This window comes from Triturus cristatus, chromosome 1_2 (assembly GCF_964204655.1).
Source record: "Triturus cristatus chromosome 1_2, aTriCri1.1, whole genome shotgun sequence".
Classification (NCBI taxonomy): domain Eukaryota; kingdom Metazoa; phylum Chordata; class Amphibia; order Caudata; family Salamandridae; genus Triturus; species Triturus cristatus.
The window spans coordinates 92,790,093-92,805,521 of record NC_140580.1 but is presented as its reverse complement, the minus strand read 5'-3'; the positions used below and the strand labels follow the sequence as shown (position 1 = coordinate 92,805,521).

Below are 15,429 nucleotides of genomic sequence, written 5' to 3'. Positions count from 1 at the left end.
AAGTCCTAGGGCTGATCTCCAGAGCCCATAAAGTACATACACATATAAGTATATACTAAATTATATACAAGAGGTCTCGAATGCTCAACCTAAAAAGGCGCTGCTGATGCGTATAACAAGATTGTTAGGCCAGAGAAGTTGTGTTTCAGTTTCTGAGATGGCTGCACCACACGCAGGATGACGTGTTCAATGCCATACCCAGTATGTGTTGGGCATACATCCAGAAAGCACCAGGCCCTCATAAGAGACGGTGTCCCAACCATCTCTGCCTTCTTGGCTTAGGTGCTGCCCCAGAGTAGTAGCTAGAGCTTTCTGGGCCAACGCCGTTCCAAGGTGACACTATTGTTTTGTGACCCACCACGCCTCTTCAAGGCTGAGCCCTCACAAATACCAAGGTGACAGGGCTAACACTTGGCTGTCATCTTTCTCAGCGCGGACAGTCTCTGGGCTGGGTGGTGTATGTATAGTTTTGCAGTAAATTGATCTGATGACACTCGTGTAATCAGCAACCTCCGCATGTTTTCTTTTGTTTGCATATAGTGCTCACCAGCGAAGGGATCGTATTTGTCTCAGACTTCTCTCCGTCCAAAGCCCCGGCGAACTCCGGGAGGAAGGTCTACATCTCCAGCCCACACTGCAGCCCGGCTCACAGCAAACAGGTGGTGGCCACGGGGCCCAAGAAGGCCCTCCACAAGGTCAAGATCCTCATCACCAACGAGAAGCCCAGGTAAAGAGGGGCATGCTGTGTGGGTGCTTGTGTTTAATAAACAAGTGAAAAGGTGCCACAAAAGTGTGCTTTGTAAACTGCAGAATGCTTTTCTGGTATATTTAAAATATGTTGGTGTGGTTGGAGAGTTGCTTCTTCTTTTACTGACACATGCAAAGGCGCAGGCTTTGTTCAGCCGGGTCTGGTGGTTTAGTGGACTAATGCGGCCACTGTAGGTGCCTGTGTTTGACCTCATGGTCACAGGTTCATATTCCACTGGGTCCATCCTTCTGAGGTCAAGTTTCAAGTTTAACTTTATTGTTATTAGTTAATAAAACCATCACAATATTTTACAAGTAATACAAATTAAGTGAGCCTGTTTAAAATTGAAATCCTTTTTGTTTAAAAATTATCAGTTTTCTTAAAAGCATTGATTAATATTGCCACAAAACAGGAAAATATATTGGTCTTCTGTGCAGTGTGTTATTCTAAAATTCTTTCACTTCATAAACATTAATACTCTTCTCAGTTATTATAAAGTGGCATGTGCATCAGTATGAAATTAGCTACTAATTTTGTTTATAAAAATTATCCGCAGCTCCAAATGTCGACACCTCACAGTTGTGTCAATATCATATCAATGTATTTTGCTCACAATATAGGCCGAGTTCCTTAAACTGATGTAAGCTGCTTGGAATTCTGTTTAACTGCTTTATCATGTAATTGTAGAAACTTAAAAAGTTAGCAGTTTAGCTGAGGGTCTGTTGGTCCAGGCTTCTCATGATGGCTGTTCTACATGTGCAAATCCAGCTCTCACATTTAAGAGTATACGGCGTACATTATTTAGTATGGGACATATGCAGACCAAATGCAAGAAATCCTGTTTTAGGGCACCACATAATCTGCATGTTTTTGGGCCTTTATATCTTCATGGCGGTTTATCTGCTAAGGATGGCAGTTCTCCTAAGCGTATAGCCAATAATTTTTTCTTGAGATAAGCCGGATAGGTTAGATGTAAATATGTTGCAGGATGCAATGTGACATATGTTTGAATTGTCATGCAGGCATGGGATCCCCGCGAGAATGTGTTTTTATCATCAACTAGCGAATACATTTTTGCTGCTTTATTTATCGCTTGGCAAAAAGTGGAATTCGTCAGATTCAAGTCCCATTAGTCACCCGTATTAGATATTTGTAATGATGAGCGCAAATATTTGTTGTAACTTGAATTCACATGGTTAATCCGGGATTCTCATAAAGCGCTGATTAAAGGGCTGGACTGATTGTTTCGAATTCTGTGCATAGATTTAATAAAATGATATCTTCTTGCTATATTTTGCTGGGTCAATCCAAATTCCAAACGGATTGGAGCAGGAGAAGCATTACAGGGGAGGTCAAAGACCTGTTTGCATGTTTTAATTTGTAGTCTATCCAACATTTTAGAATCCTTACCGCGCATCACCATACTTGTATTAGTTCGCGATGGAAGCAATTTTGCTTTGATAACAGAGAGCAGTGGTGTATAGGAGGGGCCGTTTAGCTTTTTTTTACAGGTAAACAGAATGAGTGTATTAGAGTATTGTTTTTTCTAACCATGTACTGCTGGTGTGTATGAAAGATAACATTTTTTATCACAATTGAAGCCCAAGTATTTATAAGTGCTGACTTCTTCTATCATTGCATTACCCAGCTTGATCTTTAGTGAGGGATAGGGATTGTTTCCTGTAGACATGATTTTAGTCTTAGCAATATTAATTTACCATTTATTGAGTTTGGTATATGCCGCAGTTTCTTTAATCAATCTTTGTAGTCCAACTTCTGTGTGACCCAGCTGCACTTGATCATCGGCGTATGACAGATGAGATATCATTAATGGGCCTAGCCTTGCAGCGTGTGAATTTACTTGATCCAGGTGGGTAGATAAATCAGCACTAAAGAGGTTAAACAAATGTGGTGCTAGCACGCACCCTTGCTTAAGGCCCTTTGTGGTTGGTACTTTCCTTGATATTCTTGTCCCATCTCAATTTGAATCTATGTCTCTGTATATAGCGTTTTAATTGCTTTTAAGATTTTTTCTTGGATACCCCACCGTCTTAGTCTAGCCCATAGGAGTGGTCGATCCGCCCGATCGAAAGCTGCTTTCAGATCAATAAAGCAGAGTTGTAGTTTTTTCTTTAGGCGTTTCCTTTTTTACGCAATTAGAGCAACTGTTGTCATATTAATTGAGGTATCATACCCTTTCCGAAATCCTGTTTGTTAGGGTGGAATCAAATTCTTGGCATTTGACCACTCTATTAATTCTTCCAATATTAATGATGCATAATATTTTGCTTCTGAATCAATAAGAGCTATTAATCTGTAATTCGCTGGCTTTGTCTTGTTACCCCCCCTTAAAAATTGGGTTTATTATTGATCCCCTCCAACTATCTGGAATCATACCTGTGTTTTCCACCTCTTTAAGCAATGCCATTATCTGGTTAGCCCAATATTTTAGGTCCAATTTAAATAGCGCCCAGGTCCAAACGGCATTCCACTGCAATGTCACCTCTGCCAGCTTTAATCACGCTTTCAACTCTTGAGAGCGTCCAAGATGTATTATCTGAAGCGGTTAAATACTCAAGGCAAGGCAATGTTTTGATCCTGGTTATCTGAGTCTCGATGGCTTTGTTGGTTTTGTTTAATTGTAACTGATCTTCGTTAGTGAAGAATTTTGTCAGATAAACTATCCAATCTTGTTCCGTAACATTTGATGATACTGTTACATTGTTTACGTTGTTTAGGCCATTTATTGTTTTCCAAAAAGCTTTGGTATTTGACTGTTTGCAATCATGAAGCAGTTTTGCCCAGAACTCTTCTGTCCTTTTTCTTTTTTCTTGCCAGACATGTTTCTTAAATTTCTTCTTCAATTGCTTTAATTTTTCCCATGCAACTGCTTGAGTACCTAGTTTTTTTACCTTCCTCATTTCTCTTCTCAATTCTTTTTTAAATTCTTTAATTTTTTGAGATGATGGGTGAGTATGACTTTTAGTCCGTCTCGATATTGAATTTGGGTTTTGGGTTGTCAATTCTGTCAAGAATTTGATCCAGGCGTTTAGTGCCGTTGGAGAGAACGCTATACTAGTCTCTAAGATCGTTTTAGCTTTGTCTGCGAGTTTTGGTCGATGCGATGAAAAATGTAGTAGTTTTTGGGTAGTTACTACACTGTCCTCGTCGATTGTTGGAGCGAACTGATATCTGTCTGGATTTATATTTATAGCTATTTGCTGGATTGAATGGTCGCTGTCTGTAGGTCGATACAATGAGTTGGATGAGAATAACCATCTGTTATTCAGTGCCAGGAGGCCCTTCTGGGTGAACCTGCGCTTTACAAATACACATGCTATGTTCTCAGCCAAGATTGGTTCCTGTGGTTAAAAGAACAATCGAGTTAATAATTGCCAAAGTGCAGGTTGAGCTCGTTAGTCTGCAGCCATCTCCATCCTCCGCTGGCCAAAAAAACAGTCATGCAGTGTAGTACATTTTTCTTAAAGTAGCCATTAAAAGTCAGAAAAGTAATGTTACACGGCTGTTGATAAGCCATACAGCCTTAATGACCACACCGTTACATGTGAGGTGTGGTTTAGTGAGTCCACCAGTCGGTTTGCGAACAGGAAGTCATATATTCAAGGACTTTTTTGAGTTTGAACAGATATTTCTCTTATTCGGCATTTCAGGTATCTTTTGTGCTTCAGAGGCATAGAAGCCACTGGATGAAAAGAATCAAGTGGTGGTCGAGCTCTGGGTCACTCGTCTGAGAATGGTCCATGCTGGCAGTGGCCAAAAGTTATTCCAGGAGCTTCATTTTCTCAGGCTCGTTCTCGGTGGGACTCGTACTGGAAGGCTCTGTCATGATTCACCATTCATTTGATTGGCACATTTTTGTGGATGGTTACACCCGAGAGGCTTTCCAGTAACAATGAAGGTGATTTTATTTGCCCACTTCCTTCCATAAACCCGCTGGGTTTGGTCACTAAAACATGGTAGGAGATTGTGGACATGACTGTAGTAATACTATCTGTGTTGTGGCCTGGTGGTGAATTTGCACTGATATGCGAACATTCACAGCTGATGCCTTTTGACATTCCTACTGAAATTGTTAGATAAAGACTCTGGGAGTGCTACCGCCCTATATTCTTTATGATAGAGTGGACAGGTAATCTTTCATTTAAGGAAGTCGTTTCTGGAGCAGCTATCCATAAATTCAGACGGAATGCCAAAAGGGTACCTGCAAGGTAATGGCAGCAAGATACTCATGTGTGAAGGACGCTTTCAGTCTGGAGCAGAGACCGGTGGGATGCCAAGTTTAAGGCTTGATTTAAAGAATCATTTACAATTTTGTTGAACTGACATTCTGAAATTCTGATGTCTATTCTCCTGAAGAATGGCCCGTTTTGGCTTGAAATCATTGAGATATATATCCGGATGTTGGTGAAATAACTCAATGAATTGGAAAGCACTTCTGATACAATATATGGATGCAAGTTCATTCCATTCAACATTTAAAGTCAACTTCTGACATTTTATGTGTGATTTAATCCGTTGGGTTAAAACAATTCTAGTATCGTACTTAAAAGTATCAAATGTGAGGTACACAAATTTTAGACTGTGTTTAATAATTGCAAGAATACCTGTTTAAGACATGAAATGGGAAAGCGTCCTCACCAAATTCACTACTGCCGCAGACACGTTTTGTTTGTTGTTTTGCAGCACAGAGTCTGTCACACTCAATGACTGCCTCCAGCTCTCCTACCTGCCCTCCCGGAGAAACCACATGCTCCTCCTGTACCCAAGAGAGATCCTCATCCTGGACCTGGAGGTGAACCAGACGGTGGGCGTGGTAGCGATCGAGAGGACAGGCGTGCCATTTATACAGGTAGCAACCCTTATTTTTCTTATTCATATCTATCGGGTTTTTGTGCCTTGTCAGTTTTTATGTATAATGTTCACCATTTACAACTAGTATCAAAGTATCAGAGTGCACAGAGGCCTGATATGCACCAGCTTAGAGCATAGCGAAGTAACGTGTTCTCCAGTCATGCTGAGCCTTTCAGAGCCTCTTAACCCAAGATACCTGCCTGTACTGGAGTGCACAACATGGTTTGACATTGTAGCTGGTTTCAGTTACTGTTACTGATGTCTCTGTGTATTAAGTGGTAGGCTCAGCCTTGGTTATTAGACTTGGCTCTGGAGTTAATATTGAAGGGGTAATCACAAATTCCTTAAAACTTTAACGGTACTGTGGTTTTATATAGAAGGTACCCCATGATGCGATCAGGGTGCGTGCTATTCATTGCATGGATGCTTCTTATGTGATGGGCAGCTCTTTCCAGTAATAACTTTGTTTGATCGTTATTTCTACTTGCAAATTCCTTCAACCTGAATCTCCTCCAGGTGCCAGACTGGATGCAGAAAACTTTAGAAGAGCTCACCTGTGTTGATGGATAGCACCATGACTCCAAATTTACTCTTGCTTCTTCCTGAATGTGACATAACAGGGCCATATATGGCACTACCTGGCACTCTGATGTCAATTCCCTTTTTTTCCCCCCACCCTTTGACGTGCATTTGTTGTATTGTCTTGAGAAGTTCACTCAGGATTTGCTAATTAGCTTCTTTTTCACCATCAGCACCACTTACATCCCGGCGGCTGTTGTCACTCACCCAATCTTCCAAGTGTCCACTGTTTCTTCAGTCGAAATCGACTGACCATTTATGGTTGCTCCTGATGCTCGGTCTCCTCACCCCTCAGATCTCAACCCAGCGAGTCCTAGTACATGGCTTGTTCTTTTGGGACCTCTGCTCACTCCATTATAGTGTCAGGAAAGACTTGTTAGTATGTAGCATTTTGCATCTTCTCTTCCTGGCAGACTCAGTTAGATTTCTATCATGCCTCTCTTAAAGCAAGCAGATGGGAGTCTCAGGTTGCTCTTGATTAGGCCCCATGTCATCCTCAGAAAGAAACGTTCTCACTTAATGTGACTGTGCAGCGCTGTGGTGGTGTTAGATTTTTTTTCTACCCAGGACAGAAGTTCAAACTCATTTCTGATGGATACTCATAACTACAGATTCCTCACCTTTAGAATATGCCTCATGTGCCAGACTAGATTTAAAAACTTTTCATATCGGTGCTCTCGCTCACAGCAAGGTGACGCTTTGTGGATCCGTGTAGGCTTTGTTCCACCCAGGCTTCTTTCCACGTCGAAAGTGATGGAGCAAAGGCACATATGAGTGCCACCCTTGTGTGCCGACGGCCGTTTCTTTCTTCCTGTGCCTTCCAACATGGCTCTGGAGCTCCGTTCCCACTTTAATTTGATTTTCAACTACCACAAAATGAAATGCGCTATGCAAGAGAATGATCCCCCTCCTAAAACTAGAAACGTCAAACTATGTCATAACTGCAGAAAGCTTGTCAGTCATAGACCTTCATTAGGTGGATCTTTGGTGCTTTGGGTCAGGCTTATCTCCAAGGTTGTGCGATGAGTGCTTCCTCAAGCACCCGAAGGCGGTCTGGGACTGCAAAGAACTCTTGTATGCCGTAGAAAACAGGAAGAATTTGCATGCCTTGTGTAAGACCTTCTCTCACTAAGTCATCTTGGTGGTCAAAATCCTCTGGTAAGTTGAAAGCATAGAAACGTTAAACAAGACTTGTCCCCATCCCACTGTTCTCTGTCAAAAGAGAAGTTGTGAGGGCCATCTGCGAAGCCTCAGCAGGCCAAAGCCTTTATGAAGGCTTTATTGCCTATCTTTGGACCTCCTCCAGCACCGACTCAGATGCAGACTTCCAGCCCTTCCAACTCCGACACCAGAGGAGAACCCAGTATCCACTCTGGTCGCGCACCGTTACAGCTCACCTGATCACTATACTGCCAGGATATGATCCTATGCTACTACAACTGCAGAGGTGCCCTCAGTTGCTTCACCATCTTCCTGGTTCGGACTTCCATCAGAGCTTGCCACCACTCCGAGATGAGGATGATGGTGGAAGCTTTACTATGCATTTACAGAAGGCCAGTGGATTTGATACTTCTACTGATACAGAGTTGAATTAGCCTCTTGGGGCCCCCAAGTGGAAAAGGGTGCTTTTATTTGCTGTAATAATTAGATGAGCAACTAAGGTCCTGGGCCTACAACTGCCTTCAGTCGAAGTCAAGACCAGCGTCCTAACTCAGATTTTGCAACCTGGGGCAGTCAAGTTTGAGCCCTAGCTTCCGTTCAATGAAGCCCTTACTGATACCTTATTGGACACTCAGTCAAAACTCTGCTTGTGCCTGTCTGTGAATAGGCAGGTGGCCAGATACTATAGGCCAGGACAGGCCCTGCATCTGTTGAACCCTGGACCCCAGAGTGACTTCAAGGGCTAGTTGGCTGGCCTGACTAGAGCCTCAGGCACAGACGTCTCCAACTACCTTGAACCAGGAACTGGACTCTGCCATCTGTGAGTCCTACCCTGCCAAGTGGTGCCACTCCAGTTCTGGACCCTTGGAAGTGGGCCTGAAGGTGCTCTGTCAGCCCATCTATAGATCCAGCAGAACCAACGCATCTCCTCTGCTGTGCGGCGCAACTAAGAGCAGAACTGACGCCTTGCCTCAGCGACATGGACTTCCTGGTGCAAGGGCTTTGCATCGGAGCCTGCAGCCCCATCAGAATCGCTGCTGTGCACTGCATCCCCGATGCAGGCCCTTACATCACAAGCCTCTCTTTGACAGCAGCCTTGATGACAACAATGCAGGACTCGGTATCGCAAGCCCTGCAACTTCTTCAGAACCGACTCCTCAGTGCAGGACTCCACAACTCTTCGCAAACAGGATTTGAGGTATTGTTGTTCAGCAGGCCGAGCTGGATCCTTGTGGTCTGCTTGCGCTCCATTGTGGATGGCCTGAACTTGTCACTTTGCCCCGTTTTAGCGCGACCAGGTATCTTCAGTTGGAGCTTTGCGCTTTTTGGCACTATATTCACTGAAATCTTTAAAATGGCATTTCTAAGATCCTACTGATTGGATTTTGGTCATTTTGGTCTCGAATTATTCATTAAATTTGACCCTATTTTTTTTAATTAGTATGTGATTTTTCATGTGCTGTGTTTTCACTTTATACCTGTTTGAAGTGCAGCATACATGCTTTACACATTTCCTCAAAGTTAAGCCTTACTGCTCTGTGCCAAGCTACCAAAGGACTGAGCACAGGTTAATTTGGTGTTTGCTTGTGCCTCACCCTGACAAGGAGTGTGCTTCCTGCTTGAGTACGGTTTCACCCCCCTCAACTAGTAACCCAATGTCTTACACCTTCAAAGTATGATCCATTCCTGTTTGTAGTTAAGTGGAAGGTCCTATTGGTGCGTGAGAGAATGCCCATGTTAGCTTGTTGCTTGTCTTCTTCACCACTGTGTAGCATTGCCTCCACTCTAAAATGGAAGCGTAGTTCGGGCTGCGTTTGGCTGCTTGGGCACGACGGTGAGAACGTAGTTTCAAATTCAGTGCTCTTGTGTTCTGTTTTCACTTCAACGGATGGCTGTCCACCACTGTCCTTGATAGTCCGGCTCTCTGAGGTTCTATTGGCATGTGTCCACTTGGTATCTGTTGACGTTTTCTGAAAGTTATAGCTGTCTTCTCATTTTTCTGTGTGGTTTGCAGTCAGTTTGGCTTAGTGCATCTTTCTTTCATCATTATTGGATCCCAATAGATGCCCCTACTTGGGAGAGCCATAGGGGGTGGTTATCTTGTTCCCAGTTGGTGCTGTGCTGCATAGTTCAGTTTCTAGCACCTTGCTTACTTTCCTGGAAGTGTGTACGTTTTCCTTATGGGTCTTACTTTCACTTGTACTGGTATATTTTCTTTGTTTCCGAATTTTGGTAGATAGCTAGGACTTGTATGATGGATGGCTGCTGCTTTCTGTGGGTATTACAGGGTGCCCTTCAGATGTTCTTTTGTTTCTGGAGGTAGTGACTGTGTTTAGATGACTTAGTTTTTAGTGTGGATCCTTCTTAGGTTTTTGGGGTCTGAGACAAGAATCCTTCCTCTCCTCTATAGTAGCTTTCATTCTTTGTTGTGTTGGTGCTGCCTGATTATTATCTGACGGACCCGTTCTTTTACGAAGCCATCGCAACCAGCACCCCTGCTGATATTGCAGACAAGTTCGCCATCTATAGTTGTTTTCGATACACCTGCAGTCAGGGCACCAACAGACTGCAGACAAAGAAGTGTAACTAGGCCCCCCCCGTCCCCCCAGTCATCGGGGGCACCTCAGCACTGCTCCGGTTTAGGAAAGAGTTGAAGTCTCGCCACTTTCAAGGACATTGCACACAGCACATTAACAGTCCACAACCCAGCTACCACTCCTAACACTGGTTGGTGTTGTGCAGGACTTCAGTTCCTGCTATTGAAATACCACCTGCATACATACCCGCTGGGTCTGTGGTACTGGCTTTACTCCTTTCCCCTGGGCATTTTTTTGGGAATGTTGTAAGGTAGTGTCCAGGGGTGTGAACGGACATGCCGCATGGTTTAAGCTTTCCCCTTGTTTTGGTGAAACCTCTGTTTGGGACGCTACCAATATATCATGAGTTTTGTTGTGTGTCTTAGGATGCACTTCCTGTTTGCCAGTTCCCCGGATTGATTGGTTTACTCCTGGTATACTAGCTGTGAATGATATTCTCCAAATGACACGCCATCTTAAACTGGATACTGGGGTGTACGATGATGACTGTTTACTATGAACGCCCAAACTAGCTGTGGTTTTGTTTGAGAACGACTTCTTTGTGAACGATCATCTTAAACCACCTCCAGGAGATGAGTTGCCCCTCCCCCCTCACCTGCCTCCAAACCAAACTGCGTCCATATTAACCCTTAAATCACACCACTGACAACGTGCTTTGGTGCCTTAAAAGGTCGCAGTTTATTCAACATCACGTTAATACATTTATTTTCAAAATTCATGGTCATATCAACTGTTCACTTAATGTCCATGCTACACATTTCCTGATCTTTGCAATCCTTTTTGCGCGCTGTATGGACCCAGCCTCCTCAATTTCCAGGGCAGGGAGAGGCCCCTTGCATGGGCTTCCGATTCACGGGTCCAGGCTTCAACCTGCTATCGACTTGGAGGGTGTCCGTCAGGACCTGCCCGGGCTGCAAGTGCCGTCCCGCTCGCCCTAGACCCTTTCATGGGCCCTCCCTGCTCCCATGGGTCCCTGCCGTGTGGCATCCCAAGGACCTTCCTTGAGCATCTACTCTATCCTTCCTGAGTCCTTGCATTCCGCTTCCTCGGTACCCCTGCCGTGAGGCATCCCAAGGGTCCTGCGGGAGCATCACATCTATTCTTTCTATGGCGGCATGCTGCCCTTGGCTCCGTGCCCCTGCCATGAGGCATCCCAAGGACACTGTGTGAGCCTTCCATCTACCTTTTAGTAAGTTCTCTCTTATTTCACCTTCCTTGTGTTCCTTCCGCTTCACCTCTACCCTTGCAGGTGCGACACCTGTTTCTTTTGGTGTGGGTGGGATTCTTATCTCCTTCTGCGAGTGGGGGATGTTTTTGATTCTCCTGGGCCTGTTGCCCTTATTTATCCCCCCCTCGCTTTCAGACAACATTTGTCCTGGGCCCCCATCGGGTCCAGCTTCGCCTTCCCGGCCCAGGTTACAACCCCCTCCAGGAGGCGAGTTGCCCCTCCCCTCTCACCTTCTTCTAAACCAAACTGCGTCCATATTAACCCTTAAATCACACCACTGACAATGTGCTTTGGTGCCTTAAAAGGTCGCAGTTTATTCAACATCACATGTTTATACATTTTTACAAAATTGATGGTCATATCAACTGTTCACTTAATGTCCATGCTACACATTTCCTGATCTTTGCAATCATTTTTGCTCGCTGTATGGACCCAGCCTCCTCAATTTCCAGGGCAGGGAGGGGGTCCTTGCATGGGCTTCCGATTCACGGGTCTAGGCTTCAACTTTCTACCTACTTGGAGGGTGTCCGTCAGAATCTGCCCAGGCTGCAAGTGCCGCCCGCTCACCCTAGACCCTTTCATGGACCCTCCCTGCTCCCTCTGTGCCCCTGCCGTGAGGCTTCCCAAGGGTCCTGCGGGTGCATCACATCTCTTTTTTCTATGGCGACGGCCGCCCTTGGCCCCCTCAGTGCCCCTGCCGTGAGGCATCCCAAGGACACTGTGTGAGCCTTCCATCTACCTTTTAGTAAGTTCTCTCTTTTCTCTCTTTTCTCTACCTTCCTTGTGTTCCTTCTCCCACGCCACCTATCGTTTCCCGATCGGAGGGAGCTCACCCTACCCTAACCTTTCCTTTGCTCTTACTTGAATCCCATCTGTTCCAGCCCCCCTATAATGTTCCGTAGGAACATGTCAATCCCTACCCTGGTAAGGTGTATCCTGTCCTCCAAGTGATACTTCGTAGACCTCAAGTTTATGAAACCGTGTCTGACTAAACCCCATCCATTGGCCCTACATACCTTCGCCATGGAGATATTGAGTTTCCGTCTGGATTTCTCCACCGCCCACAGGGCCATGGCCCCCCGCCAAACCTTCCGCACTATTATTTCTGAAAAAAATAATTCTGCTGGGCATATCAGCCGGGCCCAGGCCGTGAGGCTTTCCCGCATATTTTCTAGCCCCAAAGAATGCTAGTGTGAATGCTGCTCCAAAGAGCACGGTCTCTTGTCCCGAGGAGAATACTCCTGCCAGGACTTCCAACATCCTCTGGAGTATGCTAAAGTGGATAGGGCGCCTTGGATCCTTCTTTGCTGGCTGCAACCTGCCGCAGCCTCTCATCGCCATCCTGCATTGGAAAGTCCTAGTCTGGTCCTCCCCTGCTGCCATTTTTATGTAATATGCTACTGCGTTCAAGTGTGTCTGGGCCAAAGTTTTAGTCTTGCCTGACACGAAGGCCCTCTCAATGAAGTCTAAGACTTTCTCCTGACTTGCCCGCCGGCCCCCTTCTTGTCCTGTCCTGGCCATATAAGTCCCCCAACACTTACGGTAATGGTTTCCCATTTTTTGGGCCAGTGCATTGTCCAGCAATTTCTTCAACCCAGGTCCACCCATGCCCACGCCTCTTCTGGCACTGGGGTCATCCCTTGGTCCGCGTCCGGGGCAAGCTCTCGGAATTTCGCCCACTGAAAACGAGAAAAGACATCGGCAACCAAGTTGTCTACCCCTGGGATGTGTCTCGCCCTAAGCGTGAAGTTTGCTTTCAGCTGGCAGCCAACAAGTTTTCACAGCAGGTTGACCACTGCCGGGCATTTTGCTGACCCTGTGTTTATTGCTTGCACCTCTGCGTGGTTGTCAGACCATAGCGTTATCTGCCTATTAGCTAACCGCTGGGCCTAAATGTGGAAAACCACCACAATTGGGAACAATTCCAACAAGGATATGTTGGGGGTTAGCCCTGCGCTCTGCCAGGCTACAGGCCAGGCCCCAGCCGCCCATGCGGTCCCCAGGATTGCCCCAAATCCGTACCCCCCGGCCTCGTCCGTGTATCCGTTTAGAGCTCCAGTTCGTTTGCTTGCACCCAGGGTTCTCGCCACATGAGGGTGCCGTTGAATTCTGTCAGGAAATTCTCCCTTTGCCCTAGGTCCTCCCTTACCCCTTGCGTGATGCGAACCCTGTGGTGCTTCTGTGTCATTCCCCTGGTCATCCAGGCCAGGCGTCTTGCAAAGGCGCGCCCCGTGGGGATTACCCATGTGGCAAAGTTCAACTTCTCCAGCAGCTGCTGCACTTGGCCCAGCGTTGCCTTTCTTTGCTGCCTCAGTCTCCCAATGGTTTCCTTTAGCTCGGACACTGTCACAGGCGGCAATTTGCACGTCCCGGCCACTGAGTCCAGCTCTATCCCGAGGAAGGACAGTTTTCTGGTTGGGCCTTCTGTGTTGTCCTGAGCTAGCGGGATACCTAACTCTTGAGCTAGTACTATGAAACTTTGCAGGAGGCTGGCGCAGTCCCCCGTGTGTGCTCTGCCGATAAAAAGGAAGTCATCTAGATATTGGACTCGTCACCCTTTTGGAGTGCGTGATCCTAGTTGCCACTCCAGGAAACTACTGAACGCCTCGAAGTGCGCGCATGATATTGAGCAACCCATTGGTAAACATTTGTGATAGTAGTAATGACCATCTAATTTGAAACCTAACAGTTGGTAGCTGTCTGGGTGCACCGGCAATAAACGCAACGCTGACACTATGTCTGTCTTCGCCAGCAGGGCGCCCATCCCTTCCTGCCTTATCAGGTCCACTGCATCGTCCACTGATGCGTAGGCCAATATGCATGCTCCTTGTTCCAACCAGTCATTTATGGATTTCCCTTCGGGGTGGGATAGATGATGTATCAGCCGGAATTTGCCTGCCTCTTTTTTGGGCACAAGTCCGAGCGGTGATACCACCAGGTCTTTTAGTGAGGGGGGGGGCGAAAGGGCCCCCACCCGCCTCAGTTGTACTTCTTTCTCAACCTTCTGTTTTTCCACCCCCGGGTTGTGTCTCACCGATTTCAGGTTAAGGCTCTCCCGGGTGCCCCTGGGTCCTTTGTAAGGGATGGGGAAACCTTGTGTGCAACCCTCTGCTAGCAGCTGTCTGTCTGTCGCCTTGTGATAGTTTTTTAGGTCTCGCCTAGCGAACTCCGCGCATGCGCTGCTTCGCCTTGGCGAGACTATTGTTGTCGGTTTGCTGCACGAAGGGAGACAAACCATGTGCGCGCACGGACAGGCGATGTGCACGCGCATGACATCTCCTCTCTGCCTCACACACTCCCACCGCACGCTCACACGCCCCCACCGCGTGCTGCAACTATACAAGGCAGACGCGCTTGTTTGCTAATACAGCGATAATAGCGAAACCACAACTCCCAGAATGCAACTGGCGGTTGGCTAAGCACCAGGAGTCGCTGAATGTCACTGAGGACACATAGATACTTGGCAGCTATGCCTCCAGCGCTTAAAGGGGCACGAGACGATAAGGGCAAGTTGTGTGGAAAGACGATCCACATCTTAAAGGGCAACACCACATATACAAAGTAAGGAGAGGAGCCCGTTTCACGTCTCTACGGACTCGCACGGTGCTATCCCTTTGCCCAGTGCTCGCTCTCCTGACACCTTACTCCCTTGGGTATATTGCCCTTTAAGACAAGTAGTTTCCGAGGGAGTGACAGGACCGCACTGGGACTGGCGGTGACGTTCCAGGAAGTCACGTGGCTGCCGATAGCTTCTGCCCGGTTCCAAGGGGAGCAGATCAGGCAATGCGTCGCCGGTTCCAGGAGGCAGGAGCGCGTGTCTGGCCCGGTGCGGCAAGATCTGGAAGTGTGGAGGAGTGCTGAGCCCGAGCGACATCTGTGCACCTGGAGACCTAAGGAGATGCACCTGTGCCAGGTACTGACCACTTCCATCAGACACCTTCCCCTACTAGGGCCAGCGCCACCTGAAACTAAAACCCACCTCATGTGAGGCTCACAGGGTCCACACCTCACCTGAGACGGACACCCGACCACAATCCCCTTACACCCAACTCCATCATCTCACACCCAACCCCTCACACCCAACCCCCTGAGACAATCACCTCAAATCCAACCTACTGAGACATTCACCCCTACAGAGCACGCACCTCACCAGAGACTGACACTCAACCACCTGAGACATTCGCCTCACACCCAACCACCTGGGACAATCACCTCTCCTCCAGCCACCTGGGACAATCACCTCA

General features: G+C 46.7%; 1 protein-coding gene across 2 annotated transcripts in view; it reads left to right on the top strand.

The window, feature by feature from the left end:
* WDR11 (WD repeat domain 11) overlaps positions 1-15,429 on the top strand; it is a 671,833-nt gene that overhangs the window by 195,542 nt on the left and 460,862 nt on the right. For both annotated transcript variants that reach the window (XM_085602786.1, XM_085602777.1), the window contains exons 5-6: positions 541-727; positions 5,453-5,618. In XM_085602786.1, the coding sequence (XP_085458912.1) occupies positions 541-727; positions 5,453-5,618 (353 nt within the window). The remainder of the gene's footprint in view (positions 1-540; positions 728-5,452; positions 5,619-15,429) is intronic.